At 35.3% G+C, this 17,484-nt stretch overlaps 2 protein-coding genes across 3 annotated transcripts; one reads left to right on the top strand and one right to left on the bottom strand.

Moving 5' to 3' along the window:
- The first annotated feature begins 813 nt into the window (after positions 1 to 813).
- Positions 814 to 14,606, top strand: LOC132177306 (fatty acid amide hydrolase). Of its 2 annotated transcripts, XM_059589569.1 has the most exons (21): positions 815 to 920; positions 1,028 to 1,107; positions 1,183 to 1,292; positions 1,421 to 1,481; positions 1,707 to 1,897; positions 1,978 to 2,107; positions 2,281 to 2,358; positions 2,440 to 2,587; positions 4,435 to 4,547; positions 4,637 to 4,712; positions 7,370 to 7,441; positions 7,916 to 7,967; positions 9,157 to 9,237; positions 9,328 to 9,411; positions 9,548 to 9,651; positions 9,853 to 9,945; positions 11,340 to 11,408; positions 11,925 to 11,989; positions 13,482 to 13,543; positions 14,110 to 14,205; positions 14,320 to 14,606. In XM_059589569.1, the coding sequence occupies exons 2-21, from the start codon at positions 1,029 to 1,031 to the stop codon at positions 14,380 to 14,382; spliced, it is 1,827 nt and encodes a 608-aa protein (XP_059445552.1). In that variant the 5' UTR covers positions 815 to 920; position 1,028; the 3' UTR covers positions 14,383 to 14,606. The 2 variants fall into 2 exon arrangements, with proteins under 2 accessions (XP_059445553.1, XP_059445552.1); XM_059589570.1 differs by lacking the exons at positions 11,925 to 11,989; positions 14,320 to 14,606 and having other exon boundaries at positions 814 to 920; positions 14,110 to 14,200.
- A 246-nt stretch (positions 14,607 to 14,852) lies between these two features.
- LOC132179861 (dehydration-responsive element-binding protein 2C-like) lies at positions 14,853 to 16,547 on the bottom strand. The gene is made up of 2 exons (XM_059592653.1): positions 16,360 to 16,547; positions 14,853 to 15,843 (listed from the first exon to the last, which is right to left on the bottom strand). The coding sequence occupies exons 1-2, from the start codon at positions 16,389 to 16,391 to the stop codon at positions 14,964 to 14,966; spliced, it is 912 nt and encodes a 303-aa protein (XP_059448636.1). The 5' UTR covers positions 16,392 to 16,547; the 3' UTR covers positions 14,853 to 14,963.
- Positions 16,548 to 17,484: the final 937 nt, after the last annotated feature.

The raw sequence follows: 17,484 nt of genomic DNA, 5'->3' as shown, positions 1-17,484 counted from the left end.
TGCATGCAGCAAAGTTTTGCAAGGAGTTGGGTCTGTTGCGTATTACCTTAGAAGGAGATGCGCAGACTATGGTGCAATGAGTAAATTCACTTGAGAGGAATTGGAGTAGTTTTCGACACATAATTGAGGATATAAGGATGGTATTACAGAATATACTAAGTTGGAGGTGTCAACATATGAAGCGTACAGCGAACATGGCAGCTCATACGTTGGCAAAATTGGCAACTAACGCTTTCATAAATAAGATTTGAGTGGGTGAAACCCCTAGTTGTATCTGGGATATTATTGAAAGATAATTATAAATCTCTTCATTTTGATTTTTCAAGAATGAGAATTCAAGAAGTTTATTTTTCAAAAAAAGAGAAAGAAAATGTTGAAAAAGCAAACGTATGTAGTCAAAGGTAGTTGGCTCGGGAATTAGGAATTTCATTTGAACTGGAGAATATCTGGTTAGTTATAATAGAAAGACATTTTTGTCTCATAAAAAAGTGAAAAGACAAAAATAATCTTTCACTATAATTAATAGGATAGTATTATTCAGTTCATTTAAACCGGAGAGGATCCTGTTCCATTAAAATATGACTAGGATAATTACTTATAATTATATTAAACTATCCCTTATTCTAAAAAGTTAAATTAATGTCATTTAATTTATGGGTGAAAAAGAAAGAATTAAATGTATATTTAATATCCTCCTAGGCTCCTAGCTTTTGAAAAGCAGGCTATACGGCTCTGAATTTCGAAACCGAAATGGGGCAGTAACGGCAGGGAACGGCATTAAGTGCAGAGCAACGCCATCATGTGGACGGCAGCGTCGTTATATGACAGTAAGATCATCAGCTCACTGACTTCGTCTCATCCTATCCTACACTCGCTGACTCCTCTCTCTCTCTCTCTCTCTCTCTCTCTCTCTGTGCAAGGTTTGTGATGCCAATTCTGATCATCCAAAGCCTCTCTGAAAGAGAAGAAGAAGCAGTTTGGATTTCCATTTCTGAATTTTTTTTTTTGGGTTTCCTTTTTTTTTCAGGATGGCAAAGAGGCGCGTCATGGTTCCTGCTGAGGAGGTTGACTTGTCCACCGTCAAATACGAGCCTGAAGCAATCCAAGGTCGCTTACATACTTAAATTTCGTATAAATATGAATTGGGGTTTGTTTTTCTAAGAGTTTGTGGCTTGTTTGCAGCGCCACATTTGACAGGATTCGTGTTCAAGTTGTTCGTTAGGATTATTGAAGCGCCGGTGATAGGTTCTTTGATCATATCTTACTTGAAGAAGCAGAATAGAATCGTTCAGGTCTGTTTCTTTTCTTTTTGGTGCAAGAAATTCGTTTGCCTTTTCTTAGTTCTTAACTTGAATTTATGACAAGTTGATTAACTATAAGAAACTGAATTGGTGGCTCCATGTTTTTACAAAATGGACAGATGCTGCGGAATACTGTGATCCCAGAAGCACCCATGTTTAAACCTGAATTCCCTCCTCAAGGTTTCTTTTTTTTTTTTTTTTCATATTAATCTGTTGAAATAAATATTTGATTTCTGTTCAATGGTTACTTATGTGAGGCTGCTTATTAAGTGTCTCCATTGATGTAGAATGTGGTTGCAATTATTTGTTTCGAATAAGATACAGAGAGTGAAATGCTTAAAACATGTGTACTAAAGTAGGATTCTTTGAGCATGAAATGATTCAATGAATGTGATGTTAACTTAGAACCGGAATCTGGGGTTGTTGCTGTTGATGAGGATGGGGGACCGGAAGACCGAGTTGAATCATCCTTGAAATGTCTACCACATTATGATCTTGCTGGACGCTGGAATGGGGATCAAGCTTTACCATTCCAGTACTGGAAGATACGTGATTATGCTTATGCTTACCGGTCTAGGCTTGTGACCCCATATATGGTAAATAGCTATTATTTTGTGAGGAGTTGTGTTTATTTTCAACTGGATTACACAACGAACATTCCCATTTCAATATGTAGGTGGCAGAGCGCATCATCCCAATTATCGAGGAGTTTGGCAGTAAGAGGCCCCCGGCACCTTTATTGATTTCATTTGATGCCGAGGAAGTTAGGAAGCAAGCTGCAGCTTCTACACAAAGGTTTGAGGAAGGTAATGTGAGTTGTGAAGGTTTTTGAAGCATATGATGCTATTTGCAGTTTTGTTACCTATAAGAAGTAATTGCAGATTAGGATAAAGTTTTTTGTCATGTATAAATGTGTTGACTGTTGGAGGAAATATACCCCAATTAATAGATAAAGCACTTCTGGATGTTGGTTGTGCAGGAAAGCCATTGTCTATACTGGACGGGATTTTCATGGCAATCAAGGATGATATAGATTGCCTTCCTCATCCATCTAAGGGTAAATAATTAAGGACATTTCTTCTCTGTAAGACATTCTTGTAAGTATTAGCAAACATAAAATATGATGCTATGGTGACAGGTGGTAGTACATGGCTGCATGAGGTTCGGTCTGTTAAAAAGGATGCGGTTTCTGTTTCAAAATTGCGTAGCTGTGGTGTAATCTTTTTAGGGAAGACAAATATGCATGAATTTGGCATGGGTACGACTGGAAATAATCCTAATTATGGGTAAGTTTATTGCCTGGCAGCTAAAATCATGTAGATTTTGACACTTATGTTGATGTTTGACATGGATACTCTGTCTCTGGCACGGAAATATCAATGAGCTTTAATTGATAAATTATCTGTTCCCATCACTGGAAAATTAATGGTGGATAGTGGCCATGTTCATGAGTGCTTGAGAATACATGTTGACGTGGTAGACGCTGCAAAAGAAAGGCTTAACTAAGGTGTCTGGTAGTTTTGTTTGGCTGGTATTATGTATCCTTCAGGTTGAACCCAGTTGTTACTTGGTATTCTTAGTAGTTTAAATGCATTTAATGATATAGAACGATCTCAGCATATGGCAAACCCTTTATTATCCTTGTTGGAAATATGCTGCGAGCTACAGAACATTCTTAATCCAATGATCTTTCTAAGATGACTTGTGTATAAATTTTCTTAGGTTAAGTTGTTAAATATTGTCAATATATTTAAGAGCTAATCAGCTAATGGGAATAAATCAAATTTTTGTAATATCAACCAAATTATCCTTAATAGCCTTCCTAAATGTTGAAAAATATTCTGCAGAGTCTTCCACTCAACCTTTTGACATCACTATATTCCTATTGTTTGAAACAATTCTTGAAGGTACAAAATGTACAGTTATGAAGAGGTCTTAGACTGATTGCCTGCTCCGTTTGTCTCTCATATGGGAGGGGAGCACAAGGCTTTGAAGAAGTCGAAACTCTTTAATTTTGTCTTATGAATATTTGAACAGCTGTCAAAATCTTCAGCTTTACACTCAAATAGAAAAAAAAAATCGATGAAAGGAAAATATGCTTGCACCCCCAATTATTGCTGTCTTGAAACCAAAATCAAACTCAAGTCATCTTTAATGTAAACCATTGCTTGAGATTCTACCGTTATATGTGGGAATTCAGAGGAATGTGCCAGCCACTATGCTTGTAATTTGATTGGGGAATTGCAAGCTGGAACCAGTTCAATCTGGACAGGGCTTGAACTTTGAGCCTGGTAAAATCTAATTAAGCAGGTTGGTAGGTTGGTAAGCATAGCCTGGGTTCAACCTGTTTATAAACCAGTTGTGTTTGGATCAACCTGTTTACATAGCTTCCATATAAGCCCAACTCTGACGCGTGAGTAGTCCTGGGTTGCCAAATCTTTGGCTAGGCTACATACAGAGAAAAGTCTTTTAGTCAACCTAACATAATCCTAGCTTTCTATGAACTGAACATGTTAGGTTTTCCAGACAATTATTTCACATCATATTGGGTTACAAATTTTTCCTACACGGATAAATAGGCAGAAAATAGTAGCTTGAAGAAATCTTCAATTGTTATTAGTCATCGCAATGAAGAGGTATGCAAATCTGGCATCATAGATATCTTTAATCCTTCAATTAGGGTCAAATCTTCTTTTAATGGAGTAGAAGATATAGTGGCCTTCCTTCATATACTGTTCATTATAATTTTGGAGACACTGGCAAAAGGAAATCATGTCAGAATTTCAACATGGAGAACTAGAATGTTTACAAGAGAATAAAAGAATACAAATATACAAAGATGATGTCCACTCCTTTTCAAACTTGCGTACTTACATACCTCATTTGGAATCTAACTACCTATTATCTTTTGTGTTACTCTTTATTTCATAATTTCATAGAATACATGTGCTTGATGTTAGTTATTACCCTTGTTTGTTGTGTTTGTATTCTTAGGTATGGACTTTTACCTATGGGTTACTTTGATAAAATTATTAACTGACTATTTTAATTTATTTGTTGCACAGTTCCATTGTTTTCTCCCTTACTAGTTAATGTATAATTGTTTTTCTGAGTGATGCATTTTGAAGTGCAGGACAACAAGGAATCCTCATGCACCTGAAAGATATACAGGTGGATCTTCCTCAGGTCCAGCAGCAATTGTAGCCTCTGGACTGTGTTCTGCTGCACTTGGAACAGATGGCGGAGGTTGTGCAAATATATTATGTTGGCTTCTTAGTGATTATATATTTATTTTTTGCTAATTTATGTGTTTAATACGTAATGTCAAAAGGCAGGTTCAATCCGTATTCCGTCCTCCCTTTGTGGAGTAGTGGGCTTAAAGACAACATATGGACGGACGGATATGAGAGGGTAAGCCCTTTAACCATGGGATCGAGGGTAATACATCTCTAATATTCTGTACCATTTTTTTTTTTCTGAAATAGATAATGTTCACAACTTGAAAACTAACAATTATATTTCCCAGATTCCAGAAAGTATCTGGTATATCTTTTTACTTAGCAGTACATTTGTTACTGGAGATTATCTTGTAAAGTTCAATTAGATGTCTATTGAATTCTGATTCCTCCAGTAGGTCAGTCATCTTGAACACAGTCAAGGTGGTTCTAGTGCATGGATGGCAGTTGTAATTTCAACATTTGTAGTGAGGGGAGCTTGGGGCAGGTGTTGCTACAGAACCATCCACAACCATTTTCTGGTGTAGATAGAAAATGGTTGGATTTGTGGTCATCGGGATAAGTCTTTTATTATGATCAAGATGATAATCATGGTGAAGAAATCTTTAGAACTTGTAGAATTTACATGCTTAAATGTTTTCATTAAGTAATGTAATTTGTTAAAGACAAGTAAAAACTAAAGGGCAGAGGAAGTAAGGTAGGATAAAATGAGTTTCTATTGAACATTAGATCCTTTTCTGAGAAGGAAGGAGAGATACGTACCAAGAAAAATGAGTATCTTCTAAAAGGAGGATAAAATGAGTTTCTATTAAGAGAAATGCTACTCAGCATTCTCGAGTGTCAATCGTCTAGCATTCTCTTTGTTATATTTCTTTTCATTTTTTATTTTTTTTTTTAAAAATGTGGATGTGAATGTGCCACATAGAAAAAAATGCTAAGAGACGGATATTTGAGAATGCTGAGTAGCATTTCTGTTCTATTAAACATTAAATCCTTTTCTGAGAAGGAAGAAGAAACCTACCAAGCAAAATGAGTATCTTCTAAAAGGAAATGATTTTTGATAAATATTTTTTTGACAAGTATCTTCTAAAAGGAAATGATCTATACAGATATGTTCTGTACCTCCCTTTTTTTATTTTTTTTTGTGTGTGTATGTGTGTGTTGACTTGAGAATCATGATAGTCTAACTTGTACCAGAAACTACACCTTGATAAATGCATACCATTCAGTATAAAATTCATAAACACGTTAAGTATTTACACTCCCCCTTAGGTATAATGTTAGATGTAAGGATCTTATTGCTCATAAAAAAAGGAATAGATGTAAGGATCTGGAAAGGGTCCAAACCTGATGACTCTGCTAGTCAATACCAACTACTTCATTGATTATGACAAGTCATAGGGAAAGATAAATATGGCCTTTAAATTAGTGTACATTAAGTTGGGGTGTTCCTATTAAAGTTGATTGCATAGTCACTAAAGAACTTATGAAAATGAACTTGAGTGTGGGAGCAGTATAAAGAAGCCTATAAATTAAAGGGCCTGCTATTCAATGTTGAAGTCTATGAATGGTTGGGTGGCATGGAAATGAACAACTAAATTACCAAGGTCGGAGTAGCATTTTTTTGTAAAACTTATATATGATTGGGTACTGGTCCACCCTGCTGCCTTTTGTCTAGATATGAAATGTTGTAAACCTAAATCATTGCAGAAAATTTAATCCATAGCCTTTCAGAATTGTGAGGCTGTCTTTAGATGAAGCAGATATTGCTTAGATCCAACATTCAAGGCATTATCATGGGGCTTTCTTTACTGGCTGTACGATGATCGATCTTCAGTCAGATATATGTATAAAACTTTGTGTTAATTAGGAATATAAACAATTTTCTTTCTCAAGAGAAGACTTGAGGTAGAAAAAAATCCTCTATGCTGCCGCAGGAATAGTTCAAGTAGGCCTGCTTGTTATAGATATAATAGATGAAACATCTCACTGAACTCTGACATCTTTGTATTTAGGATGAAAAACTGAAGACTGCCTTTTTCAGCATCTAACTCGTTATAGGATTCAAGTGGATATCGATCTACTCTCTTTAGCAGTTCAAGGATGTTTTTTATTTGGGAGATGAAACACTTTTTTTCTGATTCTGCTGTCTCGGACCATAGTCGACTAAAACTTTCCTTAACCTTATTCTATTTAGAGGCATGTTACACATCATTCTCTCATCCATCTTTCAACCATATCTTTTTGCAAATGATCCACCGTTGGATTTGTTGACTCATGTGGGTCTCACAAAAATTCAATGGTAGATTTACTCATTCACTATACAGAGATGGTTGAGAGAATGATTTTTATCATTTCTCTTCTATTTTGGTGTGCGTCCTTGTTTTATCACTTGCTTTATTACATGCTTCATTTTAGTTTTCAGCATTTTTACCTAGAATCTGCATTAATCATTTTTTTCTTCTATAAATATCTATTAAATCAAAATATGTTTGGCACAATTATGTGTTAGAGAAATCTATAATGGGATTTATCTTGCATCATATTAAATTTGACATCATTATGCATAAGGGTTTAATGAATATCATGCTTTTGTATTTTCCATAAATTTCTATTTAGTTTGGGATCCATCAAGTCTGACTAATGCGTCAGTGTTCATCAATGTGATCCTTGAAAGATGGCAAATGGGAAAAACTAGGAGTCCTCAATTATTCACATGTTGAATATTTGTTTGATGGCATTAATGTACTAACGGTAATTTTCATGCTATAGGTCGAGTTTTTTATATATGAGTGATTGAAATTGTCATATTGGGAACCTTTTCTTTTGTAGATGCACATGTGATTGTGGGACTGTGGAAATTCTTGGACCAATTGCATCAACAGTGGAGGATGTCATGCTAGTGTAAGCACTTCATGCTTGTGCAGATGTTCATCACTACTTTGGGTTATGCTTAGTTTCTGTCTCTCAATGGAATTGTTTGTGATTAAAAAAAAAACCCTCACAAATTTTATTTCATTACCACTTACTATTGTTGTTATGTTGTCAGTTTCAGTGAAACACAGCTAAGTTTTGCAACATAAATATCTTTTCTCTCTGTTGTGTAACTCATGAATCATTTCAGTTTTCTTCAAAATTAAAATGTCAATTGTGTAGGATATTATAGAATACTGAGATGAGTTAAAGCGCATAATCTTTTTCTTCAGTCTCAATTATTTGGAACTGTTTCATTAAGTCCCATTCTTGTGCATTACATCACTGCGTGATGCATGCATGTTGTAAACTATTGCTTTGGTTACAGTGAGCAGTAAATAACCATTTGGTTGAAAACATTGGTTACTCCCTTAATTTGTTCTGATTGCATTGATAATTTATCAGGTATGCAGCAATCTTGGGCTCCTCTCCTGCAGATAGAATTAGTTTGAGACCGGTAACTTTTAATAAACCTTATTGCCTGTCAAAATAATGCACAAGTTTACCAACTCTATCTATCTACTTTTTAAGGCCTGAATCACTTGACTAGAAGTCTCACTATTAGCCAATAAACGAATTTTCCCTCCTTCCTATTATTGTTGATCCTGTTTAGAAAATCCAACTTTTTGAGAGGTCATCATTTAATGCACTTTCATTAATCCTTAATTCAAATTCATATAAAGCAAATTAAAATGGGTGTTGAATTTTCAAATAAAGTAAAAGGTAAGTTAGGAAAATTATTAAAATTGTATCCATTGACTTTTCAAAGTAGACAATACTTTAGGGCATCCAAAATGAAATAGAGGACTATTAATATGGGATGAAGAGAATCATGGCATAGAAGGAAAGATACATTCCTCATTAGTTGCAACAAATTTTTTATTATTTGGAATTCATAGTGGCTATAGAATTAATGATCCTTCTAATCTTGCATTAGTGTAGATTACCAAGATTTTTTTTTTTCAGTGTTTCTACGATGTTTATTTGTGATTTTGGTCTTCTAATATTTACTTCAGTTTATAGATAACTGTTGGAAGTCCCACATTGCCTGGGTATTAAGGAGATTGTCCATTTATAAGGTGAGGGGAAACCTCAACTCTTGAGCTAGCTTTTGGGTTGAGTTAAGCCCAAGACCCATTTCTAACATGGTATCAGAGCCTAACCCAATTAATTGGCTGTGGCCCACAGTCACCCATTGTCGCACGTGTTGGCTTGGATGTCCTCCCGCCACACGTGAGGGGGCGTGTTGGAAGTCCCACATTGCCTGGGTATTAAGGAGATTGTCCATTTATAAGGTGAGGGGAAACCTCAACTCTTGAGCTAGCTTTTGGGTTGAGTTAAGCCCAAGACCCATTTCTAACAATAACCAAATTTTCAGTCACTCATTTGGCCTTTTGTATTTCCCCACTTGGTTCAAAGCTTAGTTGACTTATGTGGTCCTTTTTCATTTCTTTCAATTGTTATGTGCATCTAGTTGAAATTGTCTATATCTTTTTTGCTAAGTATCATTAGTTCTGTATATGCATGCCTGAGATATGTTTTGCTAACTTTTATCCCTCTAAACTATTGATAAGTTTGCATCTTTATTTATTTATATCTTTTCTGTATCTCACATTTAAATGTTTCTTTTTTACTTTGATTTGTAGTCCGTACCTTGTTTGCCCATACTGTCATCATATGATGGTTTAAATGCTTTGGGATCATTGCGACTGGGAAAGTACACAGCGGTAATCTCACGTTAGTTTTCACTGAAGTACATTAGATTTAATTGCTTTAGATGCCAGATCTAATTTTAAGGATATATGATTCCATTGCAGTGGTTTAATGATGTAAATTCGACTGATATCTCTGATAAGTGTGAAGATGTTCTAGATCTGTTGTGCAAAACCCATGGTTGTGAAGTAAGTCCATGTTATTCTGCATTAAATTTGACATGCTTATTCTTTGCTGAGATACTACTTTTGAAATTGAGAATTAACATGTTTTTGTAGCCATTCTATGATGAGGTACTTCATATTTAACTAATTATTTTTCAAGATGGTGGAGATTGTTATACCTGAGCTCCATGAGATGCGTAATTCTCATCTTGTTTCAATTGGATCTGAAATGCTGTGCTCTGTAAATCCTGATTGTGATGATGGGTAGGTTTCTTTGCCTTCTTTGAGGGTACATTAATGAGTAGGTTTATTGTATACCCAAAGTAGAACATAGTTTTTCCAGAGTTATTGGAATTGTTCAAAATGATTGATATTGTTGTCTAAGGATGACATTATCTACCAAAAGTAGAAATAACTCAGGATGATATTTAAATTGATATGGTCTCCCACCTTTTGTCTCTGTAGGAAAGATGTGAGAATGACATATGATACTCGTACTAGTTTGGCGCTTTTTCAATCATTTACTGCATCAGACTATGTTGCTGCCCAGTGTCTTAGGTGAGGCAAATAATGATCAGAACAATTCACAACTTCTCTTTTGGAATTTAACCTGTATGTGTTTCAGATATTTGATTCTTTACATTATGGCACAAGTGTCCAAATCCTTACGAGCATGGTATAGTTAACAAAATCTCGTGGATGGCCAATAATGTTATGATCTTTCATAAAACAGAAATTGGTTCTCCCTCTTTATAGACATATGACATTCAGAAATGGAACTTCTATGTAATTATCTTAAGACATTAAAGGTTTATTGTCTGGCTCCCATTTTGAATCATTAATGTATGCTTTCTTTCATTGTCCTGTACATGTTCATTTTCTTTTCCGCCTCTTCCCCTTTCGCAAGGGATTTTATGAAATGTGCTGGATGTGAAAGACTGCAAATTATTTGTTTTGAATAGAGAGGATTACTGTGGGGAGGACCCGTGCAGCGACTCTAGACATCTAAAAGTTTGGAGAATGATGTTATTTTCCAGGATGATGATTACTTGATTAGGAAATGTATCAGATTCTGAACCTTGTATTAGAAGCATATATTTGGTTTAAAATTTATCATGGTTAACATCCCATTGTTTGAATTTTAAATTGACATTCATTTGAGGTTGGAATTCTTCCATTATTCTTTCTTATGCACATGATTATTGTGACATCCTAGAAAGTTAGTCTCACATTGGGTGGGTGGATTGTGAAGGTGTTGCATCAGTTCTAAGTCTCACATTGGTTATTTACTAGGTGAGATTGGCTTTATAAGTGATTTCTGGGAGTTTCAATTGTGACTTCACCAGTCTTATTAGGGTAGTAGTGCAGATGCGGTTAGCCACTTCTCCTGAGTTGTGACAAATGGTATGAAAGCAACCTAGTAACATCATATGGCGCTAGAGCACTGTAACTGTGCAACATGACTTGAACACTATCAAGGATATTAGGGATTTGAGTGGTTGTGAGACTTTTGGAAGTTAGTCCCACGTTGGTGAGCAGATTGTGAAGGCATTTCATGAGTGCTAAGTTCCACGTTTGTTTCTTATTAGGCAAGATTGGCTTTATACGTGATTTCAAGAAGCTCTAATTGTATACATCTTCAGAAAGATATGGTTTTCTAGCTTTCATTCTAGATGATGATACACAAAAGTGAGTCTGCTAAATGTATGATTGTTGATATCTTCTTGTCAATTCTATGGCATGATAAGAAAACTTCAGAGTGTTGATTGTATGCGTCTTGCATCTTTCTCTAAATGACCCTTTGGGAATAGCTAATGTACTTCATTCATGTATCACATCCTCATTTAAGGTCAAATTTAGTTAGTGAGATACTCATATTCTTTTTACTTGGTGTAAACTATGATATCATATTTGTTTGTGTTTACTTTTAACTACTTTATGGTTTGCTTCAGGCGAAGGATTATGTACCATCATATGGAGATCTTCAAGAAGGTTGATGTCATAGTGACCCCAACAACTGGGTATGTAAGCCTAACTGATAAGCAGTGTTAACGATGCTGCTAATGAATGGATCATGATATACAATAAATCATCAATTGAGGAGGAATTTGGATATGGTTTACTACAATCCATGCCAAAGTTGATCCAAATAGATTTTGTATCTAAGACATAACAATCTCACACTTTTTTTCAGCTTTTGAAAGAAGAGTATTGATTTTAATAGTATCAACTCTGATCTCAGATAAAATATTGGATAAATATCTGATCCAGCCTGATCATGATCTTTTTATAGGCATACTTGTGACAAAGCTTATATATAGGTTTATTATATGCATTCTGAAATTAGGTCCGCTTTAATCAGTGTGAGTCACTATAGTCATTTGCCTCTTTTAATAATTTTAGCTATTACTTTTACTCTATGTGCTTTTCAAAGAAAAATACTAATTTGACTTGTGTGCTGGTTTACCTCTAGCAGCATATTTATATTTTTCTTTGAGAATTTATAACTTCAAATATATGTTTTCTTATGCTAACAGCATGACAGCCCCCATAATACCTCCTAGTGCAATTCAATATGGGGAGACGGATATGCAGGTTACAGGTTTGTTGGTCCGCATTCCACATTGCAGCTTTAGAAGACTAATTATTTTTTGTCTATTGTAGTCGTTCTCTCAACTGAAAAGCATGAATTTGAAAATGATTTTTAGCCAAAATGTTTGTTTCTAAGTAGCTATATATTGCCATGAGCCTTTATGTTCCTCCTAATTTCTTTTCTTCTATTATAATTTCTGTCACATTTTTATTACGAAATAATAATTGGTCTTGTTATAAATTTTCAATTATTCAAATGAAAGCATTGAACATGTACAACTCAATGCATGTTTCTGTTATTGTGTATAATTTGGAACGTGGACAAGTCATATAAAGGTCATTATGTGATAATTTAAAATTTTACATGCATCTTATGTCACTTAATGTTGGAATATTTGATACTAAAGGAACGTGGACAACTTAATGCCTTTCCTAGCTCAGTTGCCTCAAAGGCTTAAAGTTTTGCAAAATGGCAGTATTATTTAGGAGTAGAAGCTACCTTTTGTCAGTATTATTTTAGGAGTAGAAGCTAGAAAATCTTGCTAGCCTGGACAGATTATGGCAAATTATTGCCATTTTGCAGCTGCCTGCTGGATTGTTTGCGGATATCTTGATTTAGTAAACAAAATCACTGCCTAGCTGAGGGGAAAAGTAAGATGTCAGTGTCAAATGACGACATTCATTCACGCTTAACTTCACAGAGATGGAGATGTGCCACCATGCTCCGGTGGACTATTTGCATTCATGGGTTCTCAATGTTTCTGAGTAGAAAAGACATGCAAGACCTTGGTTATTGGGCATTCCAACCCTGCAACTGTAACTTTGACCTGTAGTTAGATGGCCTTAATTGACCAAACATGCATTAGAATTCTACAGAATGCCAAGAAACCTTATTTTGATGGCTATGTTCCCAGATTCCCTTGCCATACTCCTTCGTTGGTCCTCTAAACCAAATTACCCTTTCATCTTTTAGCCACATGTAGCATGTTAGTCCAGTAATGAATGTATATGTACCTCTTAATGCTCTTAATCTGAATATAGTACCAAAATTATGTTGGGTGGAACAGATTTAGTTATGTCACCGGATGAGATTCAGAAAGCCTTTTGAGATTATTCATCAAATTCTGAAACTAAAATTGACCCATCGTGATTGTACATAGAGTGGATGTCTAGTGTCTTCTGTGTTATTATAGATTCAATTATCTTAAACTTCCAAAATTTGAGGTTTTACATTAGGCACATGCCCAGTATTGTTTTCATTGTGATCAATTCAATTGTCTCCAATTTCCAAAATTTGAGATTGTACAATAGGGATGTTTCTTTTAAGTCATTCAACATTCAGTTATCTCCAATTTATATCTATTTTTGCTAAATTTGTAGTAATGTGCATTCAGTTATCTCCAATTTATATCTATTTTTGCTAAATTTGAAGTAATGTGTTTGTAGTTTTACACTTCCACCATCTTTTAAAGTTTTTGTGCATACCTTCCTCTTGTATTCAGGTTATCTTATGCGGTTTATCATCGCAGCAAATCTTCTTGGACTTCCTGCCATTTCTGTGCCTGTGAGTGTTGCCTATCTTTTTCTTAGAATCCTATCTGATGTGCTCTATGGTTTATGTTTGTCAGGTGCTCAGCTTTCATCCTTGGTAATTACAAAATGAGAGAAACAGACTTCGACCTCCATCACCAATTAAGAAATTTAACTCCCACCAATCTTGATACATTTGGAAGCAAAATCTATAAAAATTTAATCCGAAGAATAAAAAAAAGTAAACGAAAGGAAAAACTAGTGGTTTTCTTAATTTTGCTTATTGCTTGCCTTGAGTAGGACATTAAATGCTGGATAATTGGAGGAATAACAGATATTTTTAGGGTACTTTTAAAACATATCTGGACTTCTATAATGCAAATAAATTGAAGCCTACTTCCCAAGCTGGATTGGTGTTGAAAACCTCCAATAAATATTTGCATTTTGTTCTCCCATTCCATATCATATACTAATCAGCAAGCGGTTTATTATAATATGAATTGGTTGAGAATTATACTAGTATTTGGTGAACTGCCTTTTATGTTTACAATTTTGTTGGGTTATTATAATGTTTTGGGTCAATTTTTTCAATGCTTTCAGGTGGGTTATGATAAACAAGGACTTCCAATAGGTTTGCAACTAATAGGCCGTCCATGGGGTGAAGCTTCACTTTTGCGCATGGCTTCTGCAATCGAGGTATCGTATCAGTCCTTTTATAATTGTTGAATGAAGGAAAATGGATGGTTTCTAGGGCATGCTGTAAAAATTGCTTATTACTGAGATCTAATTTACTCTTCTCATGTGTTTCAGGAACTTTGCTTGAAGTCTAAGAAGAGGCCTGCATCTTTTTATGATGTTCTCAAGACTAACTAAACTGCTCTGGCTCTCCCTGTTGTGATTGTCACTTGTCAAAAGACTCTTACTGTGCTATGTCAATTGATCCAGACCTCCTTGGTGACAATAAATATTCTTCGAAAAATAATTAGTGATTGTGATCAGGTTTATTTGTCCACAATTGCTTTAAGGTTTATATGTATTAATTTGCACCACTTTACAGGTTATTGTGGCAATAGAGATGTTACTGTGCATTCAGGTTCTCTTGGTTGCCATTGTTCATAACCTCATCTGGAAGCTCTTCTGTACTATCAAACTTGTTCATATGGATCTAATGCCTGAGTTCTTAGAGACAGTTAAACTTCAAACCCAAAGCATGAACAATGTAGGAAGAGAAGAGAAAAATAGATCATTCATGAACCAAAGTCTGTGGTATATACATTATAGTATTATACAAGACCAATAAGAGAAGCGATAAAACTTTGTTATAAAGAATCACTTACAAAGAATCAACAATAAAGAATATACATCCGCAAATTTAAACAAAATTTGTATACCCTCAAATCCAAAATATGATAATCCCAAGTCAAAAGTATCCACCCATCCCCAACTGTTCCTCATTAGATTTTGCAGCTGTGCGTAATATTTTGTGGCTTTCCCCATTGGTCGATATCTAGAAACCCCAACTGATCAGCATCAAATTGTAATTGTGATTCCATGTCGCTAAGGGAATTATCATCGAAAAGCTCTGGAAATTCATCCAAGTTCAGCAATTCATCCATGTGGACCATGAAATGACCTGTTTGTTGCTCATGTTGAGCATTAGGAGGAACATGGGTGATGTCCTCAGCTGCAAAGATCTCACATTGGTTTGATGTAGTTGTAGAATCAGCTCTCAATTCACTTTCCCCATCCATATTCATCACATTGGGAGAAACTTGTGTGATGTCCTTAGCTGCAAGTGTAGGCCTTGCAACTTCATTGTAAGCAAATGCAATGATTTCCCCATCCTCATTCATCAAGTTGGAGGAAACAGATGTGATATCCTCGACTGAAAAGACGTCAGAGTAGTTTGACGTCGTTGTTGAATCCAACTCTGCTAGAGTTTCTACCGGAGAAATGCTTGATGAAGTTGTAGTAGCTGAACAAGAATCTGGAAAGTTGAGGCGAGCACGAGAGCCGTACATAGTACTCGCAGCTTCATCGTAAGCAAGAGCAGCTTCCACAGAGTTTGTAAAAGTACCGAGCCAACGCCTCTTCCCTCCGTTTGGCTCTCGGATTTCTACAACCCATTTGCCCCAAGTCCTTTGCCTTACTCCTCTGTACATGCATTTTGAGTTCTCAGGCCCTCCTTTTCCTTTCATGCATCCTTTCTTTGACCCAATGCCTTGCATTTTCAGAATTGGTTTAGAGTCCAGCTGGGTCTGATTCTCTTTCCACTTGGCAAGAGTCTCAACCACAGACATAGATCCCTCAGCTTTACTCCGAGACTTCCTCTTCCTAGAAATATAAAAGAACAGATTTATCTCACACGTAGGCATATTTGAAAAGTTCTATGAAAAAAAATTGTTCAACAGTATTGCACAACAAAAGGAAGCAATCAAGCCAAAAAACCAAAAACAGAGGCCGTTAACTTACGTACAGCTCTTATTCCCAACAAACAACATCACAAACATGTTCCTTTCATTCTTAACTTACATACGTAGTGGGTGTTTCATGAGTAAAACTTGAAAGAGCCGTATATATTAAATTCAAAAGTTGAAAGAAGAACCCTAACCAACAACACGTACAGATAAACAGCGGAAAACCCAAAGATCCAAGAGACAAAAAATTGAATTTTTCAAAACCCCAGAAAACAACACACAAATAACCACTCCTTCCCAAAAACCCCAGAAAAACCAACCCACAACACAAAAATATCAAATACACAATACCCACTCCTCCGCAAAGCCCCATAAAAACGAACCCACAACAACCAAAGAAAAATTTCAAAGAAAACCCAAGAAAAAAAGGTACCTAGTAGTCGTGTTCTGTGAAGACGAAGACATGGCAGTGAAAGAAAAATTCTGTTGGTGAGAGGTTGAGAGCAGAGAGTGAGCTTGTGAAACCCAGAGAGATGAGTTCGGAGAAGAACCCAATGATCCAAAGAGTCAAAAAACCAAGAAAACCTAGCGACAGAACGGCGGTGATCAGAGGAAATAGAGTAAACGGCGATCACCAAAAGAAACAGAGTAAGAGAAGAGAGTGAGGGAAGGCTCCTTTATAACCGTCTTCCATGACGTGGCGTTTTTCTATTCGCCTGCGGCTTTTTGGACACCCTAGATTACTTCTTCCATATGGGCGCCGAAACTTCAAATGTAAATTGACTTTTATGTTCTGCTATTTTGCTGATATCTTGATTTATGCCATTCCGCACAAAATTGGCTGTTGTGGCCTTGAGTCCCTGGGCAGTAAATAATTAGCTCTTTTGAGGATGAATTGTTATATCTACATCTACCAATAGCAGTTAGATAAGACCAAGAAAGCCGTTGTTTCTGTTCTCTTTCTTGTAGCTTAGTTAACGGAATAAATCATTAAATTATATGCATACTAATTAACACGCTGGATTAGGAATTTATGGTCAATTTTAATTTGAAAAATGTTTGGTTTTCTCCATTTGACATCACTTTCGTTGATGCTTTTTTATCCTTTTCCAATTAAAAGAAAACTAAACAGCATATTTAATTTTAACAAGAGCCATTGGCTATTTTGTCAACAATAATTTTAATAAATATATGCCAACAATAATTTTAAGATATAAATATACTTTTTAATTTTGTACGCAAAACATAAATTAGCAACAGATAATGGTAAAAAGCGGACATCTATGGATTTATTTAGATTTGTGACTTTAAAATGTGTGATTTGAAAACACGATTTTTAAAAATGAAATTAAACGTTTGATAAAAACGTTTAACTTTTAAAATCTTAGTTTAACCTTTAAATGGTGTGTTTTTAAAAATGCATTCTCTTGCTTGGGATTTTAAAATGCATTTTTTTTTACGATTTCAAATTGCAATTTTAATAACATACTCTCAAACAACACGTTTTATGCGGTTTTATTTCACATCACACTTTTGATTTACGAAATTGTAATGCTAA

Source organism: Corylus avellana, chromosome ca4, assembly GCF_901000735.1.
Source record: "Corylus avellana chromosome ca4, CavTom2PMs-1.0".
Taxonomy (NCBI): Eukaryota; Viridiplantae; Streptophyta; class Magnoliopsida; order Fagales; family Betulaceae; genus Corylus; species Corylus avellana.
Note: the sequence above shows the minus strand (reverse complement) of the source record. Positions and strands in the feature narration are given on the sequence as shown.

Bases quoted from the DNA above. Each gene is read 5' to 3' on its own strand.
- LOC132177306 (XM_059589569.1), top strand. From the start codon at position 1,029: ATGGCAAAGAGGCGCGTCATGGTTCCTGCTGAGGAGGTTGACTTGTCC. The intron at 7,968-9,156 runs GTAACTTTTAAT...TTTGATTTGTAG, and splicing joins ATAGAATTAGTTTGAGACCG to TCCGTACCTTGTTTGCCCAT. The intron at 9,412-9,547 runs GTAAGTCCATGT...TTATTTTTCAAG, and splicing joins GCAAAACCCATGGTTGTGAA to ATGGTGGAGATTGTTATACC.
- LOC132179861 (XM_059592653.1), bottom strand. From the start codon at position 16,391: ATGTCTTCGTCTTCACAGAACACGACTACTAG. The intron at 15,844-16,359 runs GTACCTTTTTTT...TTATATTTCTAG, and splicing joins TCACAGAACACGACTACTAG to GAAGAGGAAGTCTCGGAGTA.